This window comes from Manacus vitellinus, unplaced genomic scaffold (assembly GCF_001715985.3).
Source record: "Manacus vitellinus isolate BGI_N305 unplaced genomic scaffold, ASM171598v3 scaffold_49_pilon, whole genome shotgun sequence".
Taxonomy (NCBI): domain Eukaryota; kingdom Metazoa; phylum Chordata; class Aves; order Passeriformes; family Pipridae; genus Manacus; species Manacus vitellinus.
Window position 1 is genome coordinate 4,551,601 of NW_021940603.1, and position 14,407 is coordinate 4,566,007.

A 14,407-nucleotide genomic window follows, 5' to 3' on the forward strand; every position below is an offset into this window, starting at 1 on the left:
CTTCTCAAAAGGGGTGTTAAAAAGATCTCTTTTCCCAATTCAAAGATGCAGAACCATGCTCTCCACAGCCCCATCAGAAGACTGTTAAAGCCTATGGAAGGATGTCTTGGGCAGCCCCTTTTCTGCAGCAGCAAACCAGCACCAGCTGTCTGAGGGGGGCGGGGGGAAGCCCTTTAGCCCAAATCACTGGGACCTGAGGGATCCACTCAAAGAGCTGAATGTCACCAAGTGCAAAACACCACCTACAAAGCACAGCTGTGACCACATCTCCACCTAGAGAACACAGCGGTCCCGTGTAAGCTTTAAACTTCGCATTAAATATAATGGAAAGCACTTGCAAGCCTCCCAGAAGAAAAAGGCAGAGCAAGGAGCTCCCTGGGTTGGAAAGAGGGTAGCACCAGCTCCCACCTGTGCTGGGAGCCACCCCTGCACCCCGCCCTAAATTGCCAGGGTTGTCTTCACTGCTCCAAACTCACACTCAGAGAAGCACAACGGGTCTTTTAACCTAAGGATCCCCTACAAAAGGGGGCCAAGGTGCCCCGAGGGAACTCACATCACTCCAAAAAACCCCTGAGGTTAAAACAGAGGAACAACACAGAAGTGCATCCAAGGAAGTTCCCTCTTTGCCATCCTGGGAAACCCACCATTCTATATGCCCTCCCTATGCTAGCCAGTGGCCAAAAAATAAGCCCCAGGTGGCCTGTTTCTTTAATAGAGTGACTTTTCTGCATGCTAACATTTAAGATTAAGAACAGATGAGTCCCTCATCCACTCTTTGATCACCTGGAGGATCTTTTTTTCCCCTCACAGCACTTTTCTGGGGTGTTTTATTTTTCATTTATAGCTACCATTATCAGGGTTCAGATACTAGATATAGTTAGGATTCTTTTAATGCTCGCTCAAAATTTTTGTACCTGATTTCTTCTTCCAGGACTGACAAGTCTGTTCCTGATGTCAGATTAAGAGAATTATTTATGTCATCAATCGTCACTCCATCTTTTTGACTGCCAACGCAAGAGAAATACAGTAACTTTGAATTCTGGTTTGTTTTAAGTTCTTCCTTGGCCAAGTGACCTCTTAACAGCTTGGAGACAAATCTTCTTTACAGCTGTCATAGTGTAAGGTTTGACAACCATTCAAATTAAGGCACTGATATCTTTCTGAAATTTTCAATTTGTTGATTAGGATCAAAGGTTGAGGGGAGGAATGCTGTGTAGGGGGACAGAGCATGTCTCCTCTTCTGGCCAGGGAGGAGCCAGAAATCAGAGGCAGCGAGCAGAACTGCCACCCACCCCACCAGGGCAGAGCAGATTGGTTACAGAGCTCCTTGCAGCAGAGAGCCAGGGGCGGTTGTTTGGCTTTTTTGCTAAATCATGTATTTAAAAAAAAAATGTTAATGCCATTTTCTAAAACAGCTCTTTTTAATTTGTTCTGCTTGTAGTATTTTAACAATGCTTACTTGGCGTGTCAGATCTCTTCTTTACCAACAAAAATACGCATTTAGCACTATAAGGTGTTGCCAAGTCTGAGAAAGTGAAAGTGTTCCCTCAAATCTGAAATATAATTAAACTTTCATACAGGGCCAAATTCAATGATAACCTGCATAGCCCTTACTGAGAGCACAGGACTGTTCAGATGTAAATGACAATTAAATTTGGTATCAAGAAACTTTTTAAACATAGAGGAAGAAGGAAAAAACGAAAGGATAAACAAAATGTCTGCTGTATGCAGCCATTTTGCATTTTGTGAGCATCCCGAGAGCCTGCAATACTTCTGGCTGCTTCAGTCCCTTCGGGGCACCAGCTCTGTGCAGGCTGGTCAGGGTCACCTGCCCTGGTGCACACAACATGCAGCTCACTGCAGTCTCAGTGCTGTTCAGAATAGGTGGACAGGCAGTTAGTTTTAAAAGTTTTTCAAAAGGAAACACTGTGTTTTTCTGGAAAACAAGTTGTGGGTACTAAAGCAACAGAGGCTTGTGTGGTTTTCTGTAGAGCTGCCAAATATTTGAGCATTTTTGCTTGAGCCTGTTGATTTAAAAGAGAGCAGGTCAAATCAACTGTGCTAAACCAGGGATGAACCCACAGGGCTTTTTCCTGACTGTGACATCTGTTGTACAATCTTCTAAATAGGTTTCTAAATGTTTTCCTCTATTATTTTCCAGTTCCACGGGCAGCGGCAAAGAGCATAGTTAAGTCGTATACTATGCAGGAAATATGTACCACGGGCAGCAAGAGAGGTCAGCACATACAATGCCTTTCTCTGCACTCCATGTATTAAAAATCTACAGAAAAAATTTGTAGACTGCCTCCAAATACTGCACCATAAAGATTTGATTTCTACTCACTTAAAACACCACTCCTTACCTAGTAGTTGTTTGAAAAAATCCCTTCCTATATGTAAATACTGATGATCTAATTCAGTGTTTGCTCACACACCAGCATCAGTTTACCAGCTACAGTGGAGTTAATCTTGATTTTATACCTTAGTAAATGGAATTCTGGAGATTTTTTTTTTTTTTTCAAAATCTGTACTTTTCAGGATTTCATTGTGAAAATGGCAAAACAGTGTATTTCGCTTTCCATTTTCAAATTTCTTTAGCTAAATATTTTCCACTTCCCTTTTTTCTATCAAAACACGCTTTCTGAAAACAACTTATTTTGCTGTTCATGAAACCAGACAAAACCTAACTTCCAGCTAGTTCTGTGTACGTTTTTTTTTTTTTTGGCCACTCAGCCTGACAGGAGGGGCTGAGTAGGTGTCAGAGTATCAGGACACTGATCCCCCCACCTCACCATCCATCTGACCCTTCAACACTTCACACCAGATCAAACAACCAGCCCTTGGGTCAAAATAAAAAGGAAGTCCTGCCACACCATCGCCTGCAAAAAGGGATTTTCTGTGGAAACATTCCCTGCTACTCCCCAAGCCTCGTTTCTGTAAAACCTGTCTATATTCATCTCCATCTTCTGTGAGCCAGCTAAAGACACAGAAACAGAAAGTAGTTTTAAGTCCAATATGGTTATACTGAGTATGGTTGGTGCTACTACCTCACAGGGGGTAATATGGGTTATATATTGGTTACATTTTTAACAAAGCAGAGTAGTTTTGCCAAAAGAATTGTGGTTGCTTTTGCTTCTCTGGGCTGGTACATGGAAGAGATTCCAATTATATTGGCATGAACAGTCCTACTCATTTATATAAGGTGAATAAAATTTGACAGGGGCTGAATAAGCTGTCTGCTTGCAGAAATGTCAGCCACAGACAGTTTATTCCTCATACTATTCAAACCAGAGTGATCTATGTGACATTATATCTGATAAAGAAATTACTACATAGTCATTTTTGGATCAGACATCCAACATGAGGCACATCACAAATATAAAAATCCTTAAGATGGGTCCTTATATGGGCTTGTGTGTGATATAAACACTGATCAAGTTTGGCAGAAAGTGTACATCCAGGCAAATATCCATTAAAAAAAAAAAATCAAAGGTAGCACGGATAACACTGTGCTCACCACAGCTCTCCATGGAAACAAAAAAGTTGAGTTCACAGACTTAAGGGAAATTTGTATTGAAAATGCTTTCAAGGAATGTTACCTCTTACTCTAGGACAAAATGCCTCCTTAAGTAGCTGAGTATTTGTAAATTATGCACAGACTGGTATTTTAATCAGACATAACAAAGCAGAATAAAAACAGAGGGTATTTAAGAAAGGGAACAAGAAAATTATGGTTAAAAAAAATCTGTCTTAGCCCTTCACTCTGCTGTTTGTCACAACAGCAGAGGAGGCTCACCCACCTAAAAATCAATGCAAAACCAGGAGAGGATTAGTGGCTTTACCAGGCTTCTTACTACTGTTTTTGAAGCTAAATTTCTGTGTCAGGTGGATGCAGAGGAACCTGGATCTAACATGCACACACCTTACAATTCACGTGAAACTTCATATCATAATTACAAGCCAACCTAACACATCCAGATTGCACGGTCTCTTCTACAGAGGATGTTGTGGGATATATTTTACTGTCTCTGAAATAAAGTGTAGCTTTCTACCATGCAACAGGGAAATGATTATTCTCAAGGAGTCTCAATTTTCTGCACAGCCTGGTTAATCCAACTTTCCCCTTTTTGAGAAGGGACAGTACAACTATCCTCACTGAGGCAAGCAGGGTCCCTAAAATCGAAACTGAAGAAAATGCACAAAGAAATGCTGCAAGCTTGTTTGTATTGCCTTTATACTGAGAGCCCAATTTGGAGACTGGTCAGGCTTCTCAAGCTTCCTTTATTTTATTGGCAGCCCTGGACTATTTCTCTCCTATATGATTTGGTATACAAAGAGAAGTTATCTTTTTTTTTTTTTCACCCTTTAGGCTACACTCATCAAAAAGATTACATACAACAAAATGGGGTTTAGTAAAATTCAGTTAAACACATTCTATTTTACCTGCTGCAATAGTAACATTTCGATGCACTAAAGTGATTAAAACAAAATCAAATCCAATAATGCTAAAGAAATATCCTCCACAAAACTGTAAGAGCATACAGTGCATACGTAAAACAGACCATGCAAAATAAGGATTCCATTCAAATTTCACATCTCATTAAAGACAATTTGGCCATTAATCCATACGGGTTTAGGAGCAAAGAAGGATTTTCCAAGACAGATAAACTGAAATGATCCTCCTTTGATCTCCGAGGTTAAGAATCAGCAACAATGGAAGATGAACAACAAGGGGCAGAACCACTGGCCTTTTTATGTGCCACAATGGCATCAGCAAACAACTACTTAATCAATATTTGGCCAGGGACACTGAAAACTTTCTTTTCAAATTTTAATTCCTAGTTGTAAAACAACTGTAGGGCAACCAGCAAGATAAGACATTAAACTGACTGCTTAATTGCCTTTTACTGTCTTACTAGTTATATATGCACATTCTTAATAGTTCGTAGATCTTTATTTACTAGGATGAATAAATGACCTGTCAACAATTACATCAAACTCCACTAGCTAAATAATCTCATCCCATGACACACTTTAACTCTAATGTGTCCTCAGTGAGTTTTAATTTCATTACGATTCACGTTTTTTTTCTAGGCAGAGTGATTTAAACTGAATTAGCTTAACAGCATGGGGTAGGAGTACTCCAGGGCAAGTAAAGTAAAATGCCACACTCACTCTACACTAAACAAGGTCTTGTGGTGAATTATATTACTGTACATAATTTTTATTAGCCAGAGAACTCAGCGTTTGGGGAACACTTGGAAGCATCCTGCATTTTTATTTCTATATTTTGTTCTTTCTCTGGCCACATGTGTTTGCTACATAGGATTTAAAGTGACATTTACATGGAGAAATTCACATTGACTGGCTTACTCTGATTTATTGCTTTGTGTTTCACTCAATTTCTTCTTAAATTAACCAGAGAGCACTTTGTAGTTCTGCTTCATTTCCCAATGAAGTTTTATTACACAGCTCTGGAGACTCATGATAATTTATCACTATCAGCTTTATTGGCCTCCCTCTTCTAAACCCTGTTTCAACCCTTATCAATAAGTAATCCCAATACTAAATTAACCATCCCCAAATAAGTGTTAAATAAAAGTGTTGTCTTTGACTGATACAACAGAGAATCACTATTGAGAATCAGACATGGAAAATTATTTGTTTTAAGGATTTTATCAGTATTGGCTTTTACTTTCAGCATTAATTGCTAATTGGCTTTTTATCTAATTAAAACCTCTGTCTGTCTGCTGATTCCATCACTACCTCTGTAAACACAGACACAAAGATCCTTGTCCTCAGTAAGAGTTTTGCCAGAGTTTCACCGGGGATTAGAGTCACACTCTTATGTAGCGGGTACTTTACACTAACAGAATAGAACAAATTTGGGCCCCATTCCTGCCTGCCCCAACCCACGTGAGTAACGTTACACACATGAATAGGCCCTTTGAGGGCGACTCCTCGCTGTTACTCGCCTATGACAGCATTTGCAGAACTGGAGGTCTGATACCCAAACCGCCAAACCCATTTTACATAATAAACCTGAGGATTTCTCCCAGAGCTGCTGTTGCTCAGCACATTACAGAGCCGGTTTCAAGAAAAGCCTGATCTCTACTGAGATTCCTGCTGACGTCAAGGATTCTGCAATCACGGGAGGATCTGGAAAGCCGAAGATACAAATCGCATTTTCAGAGCAAGTCCCAGGCACACGGAAATCAACCAACCACGTTTCTTGCCTCAGCCTTTTCAGAATGACACTAAGTCTAATAGATGAAGATTTTCTAAGCAATCAAATAAGATGTTAACTTGAGTACAAATTCAAGTTAATGAATTGCTGTGTGTGAAGCAATCTTACATTTGCTAAAATAACATTTGGCTTTGTTCTATATATATGCAATTAGAAAAACGAGAAAGGAAGCCCAAAGCAATTTTGTTTGAAGAGGCACTGACTCTTAAGTTGAAGAAAGTGTCCCTAAGACGGCAAAACACGCAAAGCCATTAATAAAATCATGATTTTAAGAAAGGGATATGATGTATCTATATATTCCTTCAGAGAGTCGCTGCTAGATTAACACCCTTTCTTCCCACACCTGAAAGTATTACTAGTGCTTGTGTCAGGCGATTAGCCTGCAGTTAGTCTGACAATTAGCACTCTCCTCAAAATCCCCCCCTTCCCAGCTCCCTCCAAGACAGGAGGGTATGGGCTACTCCCGGCAGCTCTGGAACTGCAAACTTCACTTTCAAGTCACTCTAAACACAAACATTTAGCACCTTTCTAAAAATGCTCAGCATGCTGGGACATCACGCTTGATGGTGAGGTCATTATTGATCACTGAGGTCATCAGTTACTACTATTATTAGCTTAGAAAAAGTATTTGGAAGCAGAAGCCTGGCCCAGAGCCCCGCAGTGATGATGGGTCAGGCAAAAGAAACAAAGCTGTCCTGGGATTGTGTGGCATCACCTACATCGATTTACGCTTGTGCCACACCTGGCTTCTCTACCCAGACTAGTAAAATATGAGGAAAGAAAAGGGGAAAAGACAGAAAATATTGTTGGCAATATTTGCCTTGAGCCAAATACTGGACTCACTAAGGAATTTTTCTTAATTAAGCACTATTTTCTTGTCAGCTCTGAGAGCCTCAGAAACAACACTGTTCAAGTTACACGAGTTGATTTCTTAGACCTGCTAGTGACCAAATATATAAAGTACTGTATGAAATTCCAGACTCAAGAAGATAATTGCCTGCAGCCACAGTCATCATATTTCATTCAATAAGTGAATCTTTACCGGGAACACTGAGCAGGGGAACACACTGTGCTTCTCAGCCCACAACAGCATTGCACACAGCACGTAAGTCCTCTCACCACTGTGCCCTGGGACAGGACACTGTAGCAAAATCAGGACAAGCCCTGCGTTAGAAAATCACTAGCAAAATCTAACTCGGGATCTGCCTTGTCCCAAGCTCCAGCCACTAACCCAACAGTCTACGATACAGAAATGAATGGGATGACTCAAACTGATATCTGGTGCCTGCATGTTAATCCCCTCCCTTAATAAACTGCCTTTATTAGTTTAGCAATCTAAAAATAACTGGCTGCATGATAGTGACCAATTCTAATCAAAACATCTGCCAGCCCATCTAGCCTGAGATACCCTTTAGATCGTGTGCCACCACTTCAAAGCCTGTGCATCAAGTCAGTAATTGTAACATTGCATCTAAATATTTAAGCTAGGGGCTGGTAGTCGCGTGTCCCATTTACAGTCAGCATCTGTCCTCTAATTCCATTACAGTACAAAGCAAAAATGTTTCCCAAAACTCACAAACAGGAAAAGCATCACACAGCTAGAGAGGCAGCAGCAGCTTGAACTTTCGAGCTGCTGAGCAGGGCTTTTGTGCTAAGGTCCTTTTTCTTTCTCCCCCTTCAAACTCCCCACATACACACACTAAAATAGGGGTGGTGCTGAAATTGTATTAATGTGAGCCTCAGGCACACAGAAAAAAAGAAAAGAGGAAGGGGAGGGAGAGGGGGGAAGGGTTTGGTCCAAGATGAAAGTAAGAAGAAAATAAAGGAGGCAATTTAGTCTGCTGTAGCCTGAATTGCTCTCAGTACAGCCAAGGGTAGAGGCTTGGGATGAGTAGGGCCCTTTTTGGACGGGTGCGCATGACTGGGGGAGGATCCGCCAGGACAGGGCCCGGGGGCCAATTCCGCTGGCTGGGAACAGAGGCCCCCTTTGAGGCCAGGCGGGGGGGTCCCGGCCCCGGCCCCAGCCCCAGCCCCAGCCCGCTCACAGCGGCCCGAGGACCAGCTCCACACCCCACCACTGGAGTGCTGAAAGCCACTGTTTTCTGCCAGAAAACAACAGCTATTTTATGAAGGGGGGAGTTATCAGATTAGTCAGCAAACCAAACCACACGTAACTCCCACCAAAGGTACAAGTGACTCCCTCTTCTGTAGCGGTTATGCTAAAAATAAGCCCTGATGTGCCATATAAAGGCACAAAACTTTCTCTCTCATGTTCTTTATTTATGGCTTGTGCCTTTAAGAGAAAATTATCACGCATGCAGAAATACAGATGTGCTATTGTAGAACTACCAGCTTCCTGATACATACACATTATGACAGTCAAGGTTTTCTTTAAATATATACTCAAAATCAGGGTTGAGGGTGATGCAAACAGAAATGCTGAAATACAGCACGTACAGGGCTGCACGTGTGGCATCTGTAAACCCCGGTGAGAGAATCATATTTAAGTGTCTGCAAAGAGGCTGGAACAGAATCACACGGGGCATACCAAAGTTTACCTACACTTATATATGTGGTGGGAAAAATCCCAAGTCACACAATATACTGTTTCTATCACACATTTTTCAAAAATATCATGTTTCTATATTCCCTAATCCCACTCTGCTGTAAGTGCTCTCTAAATCTTGAATTAGCTACCATTAAAATGACAATTGTTATCCCTGCCCTCAGAAAAAATGCCACTCCTTAAGGCACCCAAAAGTCCATGGTGAGGAGGGGATTTCAGGCAGTGTCAGCAAACATCCAGTACTTATGTGTGCTCCTGAGCAGAAGAGCAATACTTTGCTCTGTGCTCAGCCTCAGGACTTGCTTTCTGATCTATCCCACAGCCTTCCCTTGCACCTATGCTCTGGGATACCTCAAGCTCCTGAGACCAGAGCTATAAAAATTCCACATACTGCAAAAGATTCACACTTTTCTCCCTCCGAAATGTGGAGCACTCAGTGCTGAGCTACCACACGAGGGTTTTGCTGCACAGCCCGTGGATAACCTTTGGAAACACTGCAAGCAACCCGACTATTGGAAAGGGCATCTGAGATGCACTGCCAGCGGGCACCCTCAGCCACACCAGGCCTCATAGCCAGGCTAGTGGGCACTGGCAAATATGATCCTGCAGCATCAAAATCCTTAGGAGCACTGCCAGGTATTTCAATAAGAGGGCAGGATTATTTTTATAGATGGGGTGAAATTGAAGCTTCTCAGCTGGCAGTGGGCATTGAAGCAGAACCTTTTTTTGTTGATTGGATACAGAAAGTAGTGGCAGACTTCTTTTATGGTTATTTTTTTCATGTAATGATCTCACTAGTGTGTTGTCCCTATGGTATTACAATACATGTAAGGCACAAGTATGGCAATACATCCTTTCTGGAGCAGCATCCTGGCCACTGCAGTAATGAGATTAAGCAACAGCTTGCTAGTCAGGGAGGGGGAGTAAGCATTGCTGTGGGAAAGAGCACGCTCTCCCTCCAACTGCCAAACCTTCCCAGGAACCGTCACAGAACAGACAGGATTATCAAAGCTGCTGTTTCCACGGAACTGTCCGGTCACGTTCATGCAGAAAAAACCTGCTTGCCCAGGGCAGGGTAGGGCTACACTACCCCTTTTAATCAAGGGAAATTTGCTACTGATCAAACTCAAAAGAGGCAAAGTAAGACATTCACATCCACAGAGAGTGAAGGAGAAGATACATTCAGGGACAGAATGCAGCCTTCTTGTACAACTGGGAGGCAAGAGTGAGCCCCTGTTCACAGCAAGGTATCACTGACTTTCCTGCAAGAAAAAATTTTGGGATTCCATTGGGCTGGCAGGAAGCAGCCATGCACCCATATATAATAGATCAGGAGCCCCCCTTTAAAGTGCAGAGAGTCAAAGAAGAGGAAGATTGTTTCAAAGACAAACAGGGATGGGTTATATTGATAACAAAATTTTTTCTCTTGTTGTCTCTATTAATTACTCTTTGTTCCATAAAGTAATAATATTATCAAAGCTCACTATCTTCTATTTCTAATCTCTATCAAGAAATTCAGGAAGGCAGCAAAACCAGTTATCTAACAAGTAGGACACTGAATTTAGCTATTTTTCCCTTGATGCACATCCCCCTTGGAGCAATCCTCTGTTGAAGGAGACACTGGAGGAAACTGAACCTATTCTGTGGGGGCAACTAGACCAGGCAATCAAATCATGTCTTCTGGCCTTAAAAATCTCATATTTAGTTTTCATCTTCTGCGTGTTTGTATTACACATATCCACGCAAACACAGACACACAGAAGATGAAGTTTCTTAAGAATTTTAATAACAGAGTTGAAAACTATATTTTGGGAGAGTTTAGGGGTTTGTTTCTAAAAACCAAGGACATTTCCTACTGTTAAAGAATGGGTTCCAGTTGTCCTTGGATGGCACCAGCATCTCAGATGCCTAGAAATGCTAGAAACACTTTCTGCCTAAAAAGAGCTATTTTTTTCCACGATGGAGAGTCCATAAAACTGCGTGGAGCATCAGCTATTAGGGGCTCATTGAATAATTCATCCCTCATTGCAAGCCCATAATGTCTTTTCTCAGCCTTTTGTGGGGCTGTTTTCTCTTCTTTTCTCCTTGAATTATAAAAAGGTTGCCTTCTTTTGTTCACATCAAGCTGCTGCTAGCTGAAGCTTTGTCTGTGCAAAGCCAAAGTGTGAGTTTCAATGGACTCCCCCCTCTTTGTTTTCCAAGTTCATCTCCAAGTGTAGATTGTGTATAGAAGGCCTTCTTTGTAAAAGCTGGAAAAGTTGTACAAATGTTTGACCAGCTCATTTGGTACTTTTGTCTCGCCTTCTCCAGCGCCTGTGCATGTGCTGGGCAGCGACTTCCACACAGAGGCCGCCGGCCGGGCCCTGCCCTGCCCCTGCACCCTGGCCCAGCCAGGAGCTGGGCATGGCCGCGGCGGGGGCAGCAGCTGTCCCCCCGGAGCAGCCCTTCACCTCCGCCTTGTTCAGGTTGCAACCTCCTCACAGCCCCTGGCCAAGCACCAACACATGCTCTTCCCAGCAGTTTTAGCAGCAGAAAAAACAAAACGTGCGGCTCCCTGCCCTGTTCACGACTGTAGAGACTCGAGGCTCCGCAGTCTTTGGCTACAACTGCCACTTCTATGCAGCCTTTTCCTTGGTTTGGGAAAGGAGCCCCTGCATGGCTGCGACTGGAGAGCTCTGTGGTGGCTCCAACGCTCCCTGCTCCCTGGTTACTGAAAGCCAAGCTCGCACTGACTCCCATCTTCGTTCCCACCTCCGCGCCATTACCGCACACTGTCGGGTCATTCCAGCGGGGATGCGACGGGACGTGGTAGCCATGCCATTAGGGCAAGCCCCTCGCCCTACACCTCCCGCTGCACTGGCCCCCGGACAACCTCCGAGAGAAGGGGAATGATACCGACCAGCATCTGGGACTGGTACTACCCCATCCCAGGACCCTACGGAGAGCAGGGGAAATGGGACTTTACCTCTTTCACTGAGGATGCCATCAATGCTGTGCTTGGCCTTCTTGTCTCCGTCCTCCACCTCCTTCCTTTCCAGTTCAGCCTCCTCTTCCTCGCCTTTCCCGAACTTACTCCGCAGGATGCGGCTGATGGAGCTCACTTCGGGAGGGAGTGCAGAGCTGTGAGCGGCTCGTCCCCAGAAGCCCCCCCCGCAGCGGTCGAGCGGAGCCCCCAAGTGCAGAGCCACTCCCGGCCCCGCAGCGCCATCAGGGTGGGGCATTGGGGAGGCAGCGACCGCCTCCCCTCCCGCGAGGTTTCAGGCAGCATCGTCCCGCACCGGCTTCCAGGGAGGCACAACGGCTCTCAAGTATCTTTTTTTTTTTTCCCGAGCCCGGGTGGTGGATGATAAGAAAAGGTCGCGGACACCCGCACAAATACTGTTTCGGCTCCATGTGCCCCCCCGCCCCATCCCACAAGTAATCCACCGGCACAGGGAGCTGTTCCCCATCTCCTACTTCCCAGCTCCCGGACTCCGGCAAGACACAAGCCCTCCTGCGGCAGCAGCCCGGCGGGGACGGCGGGGAAGCGTCAGGAGGAGGAGGGGAGGAGAATGAAATTACAATTTAATTGAAAACACCCCGTCGAGCACGGGAATCCTCCCAGGACATGCCAGCCGCTCGTCGGGCACTGGCCCGGCCCGGGCTCCGATACCCGGGGAGTCGGGTTCACACGGGTTATCGGGCTGCCCCCCACCCCCGGCGCTGGCCCCCGACCCTCCGGGACGCGGCCGAGCCCCCGCCCGTACCTGACGGCACCTGTTGCGGTCACACACCCCGTCCGTCAGGCAGCTTGTCTCCGGATCTCCCAGCTGAACATTGCCCGCGTTTTCCCGCTTGTATTCCTCGATTTTCTTCTCAACATCCGGAGTCGTCACCTGCTTCAGTAAAGACAAGGCGAGCGGGCACAGTCTGTAGGGCCAGAGGCGGTCGGGGGAGCCCGGTGTGCCCCGCCGGGACCCCCGGTGCGGCCGGGGCCTCCCGCGCCACCGCCAGCGAAAGCCGACACCGGCCCCGCTTAGAAACCCCGTTATAAAACACCCGAGGACGGGCAGGGTAAAATCAGAGGGGACACAGAAGGTAATAACGGGCCCGCATAAGACAAGCAGTCCCCGCGTTAAACGAAACGTCGCAGGAAGTCTTCCGGGGCTACTGGGAAGGTGGGACCGAGCCCTCGGCAAGGAAAACCCCGAATTAGGCAGCACTGGCTGCCGTGCGTCCGAGCTGAAAGTCCCGGGTAAAAAAGCAGAGGACTTCGGGCAGCGAAGCCCCAGGTTAGTAAAGTTTCGGCTCAACAAAGGTTGCAGCGCCGAACAAAAAACCAGCATAATAAAAAATTCGGAGAGGTTCGAGTACCGAAAGGTTCCTTCGGTGGCCTCGTGGTTTTAAGATAAAGCTAAAATCAAACAAAAGAACGGTCTACGGTCTGGGAACAACCTTATGTTCGGATAACACGCTTATAAAAAATTACATCTACTGCCAACACCGAAAGGAAAAGTTCGGGCATTACTACTTTAGAAGAAACAAAGGGGGAAAAATCTAGCAACAATTTCCAACAGAAACATAAGCCTTTACTTTTCTTTAATGGGAATGAAAAGCTAGAGGAGAAGGCTAATCTTGGGACAAGAATTCGTCTGCATTATTGCGAGCACAAACTTTTCGGCGGTGTGGCTATAAATACACGCAGCTTCAGAGCGGGGAGAAAAAGTAAACAGAGCAAGAGAAGGAGCGGTAGGGAGACAGGCAGAAATACAGGTCGTTTTGTTGAGCTTTGCACCGAAAGCAGGAAGGGCCCGATCCCGCCGCGCTGTGCCAGCCCTTCACCGGACCGATCGCGTCCCGGTCCGTCCCGCAGCGCCGAGCCCTCCAGTGGTCCTGCGGGGATGAGTGTAGGGCATGCGGGGCTTTGGGCAGCCAAGCGCTCAAAATAACACCCTTTTCGCCCTAGTTTCGTTTGAAATTTGTTTTTCAATAGAGTTTTCTTAATTAAAGTATCTAATTTCCGCTAACTCCAACGATATTTTGTAAAACCTCGGAAAGTTTGTGAGCAACAGGCAGGGACACGGCAAGGGTGCTGTGCCCCATGCGTGTCTACGCCCACCCCCGGCCCTCCCGGGTGCTGCCGTCCCGCCTGCAAACCCCAGTGCCGGCCAGTCTGGGCCGTGACCCAGTCGGGCCTCGCTCCCCTCCACCGCGGCCGGGGTTTGCCCGGCTCCGGGCGGGCAGGAGGGGCTCACCTTGGGCTTGCTGCCGCCGATGGCCCCCGGCCGGATGGAGCCCGTCTCCTGGTACCTGCAGAGAATTTTGGAGACGCAGCCGTGGGACACTCGCAGCTGGCGGGAGATGACACAGGGCCTTATGCCATGGTGGGCCATCTCCACTATCTTGTGCCGGATATGGTTGGGTAAAGGCCTGCCATTGATAAACACTCCTCCGAGCTGATTGACTCTGCCCTGGCCTAGAGGGGTAGAGACTAGAAAAGGAGGGAGGGGAGGCAGGGGAGTAAACGGCGTTAACGTCTTCTTCGGATCCTGCTGCGTCTTTTTTTGTTGTTGTTGTTACTGGGTTTTTTGTCGTTACTTTTCTATAAAGCAACT

The 14,407-nt window shown here is 45.7% G+C and overlaps 1 protein-coding gene across 1 annotated transcript in view; it reads right to left on the bottom strand.

The window, feature by feature from the left end:
• PAX3 (paired box 3) overlaps positions 1 to 14,407 on the bottom strand; it is an 81,671-nt gene that overhangs the window by 60,546 nt on the left and 6,718 nt on the right. The window contains exons 3-5 of the mRNA XM_025895916.1: positions 14,048 to 14,283; positions 12,570 to 12,688; positions 11,779 to 11,933 (exon numbers count right to left, since the gene is read on the bottom strand). Coding sequence (XP_025751701.1) covers positions 11,779 to 11,933; positions 12,570 to 12,688; positions 14,048 to 14,283 — 510 coding nt within the window. The remainder of the gene's footprint in view (positions 1 to 11,778; positions 11,934 to 12,569; positions 12,689 to 14,047; positions 14,284 to 14,407) is intronic.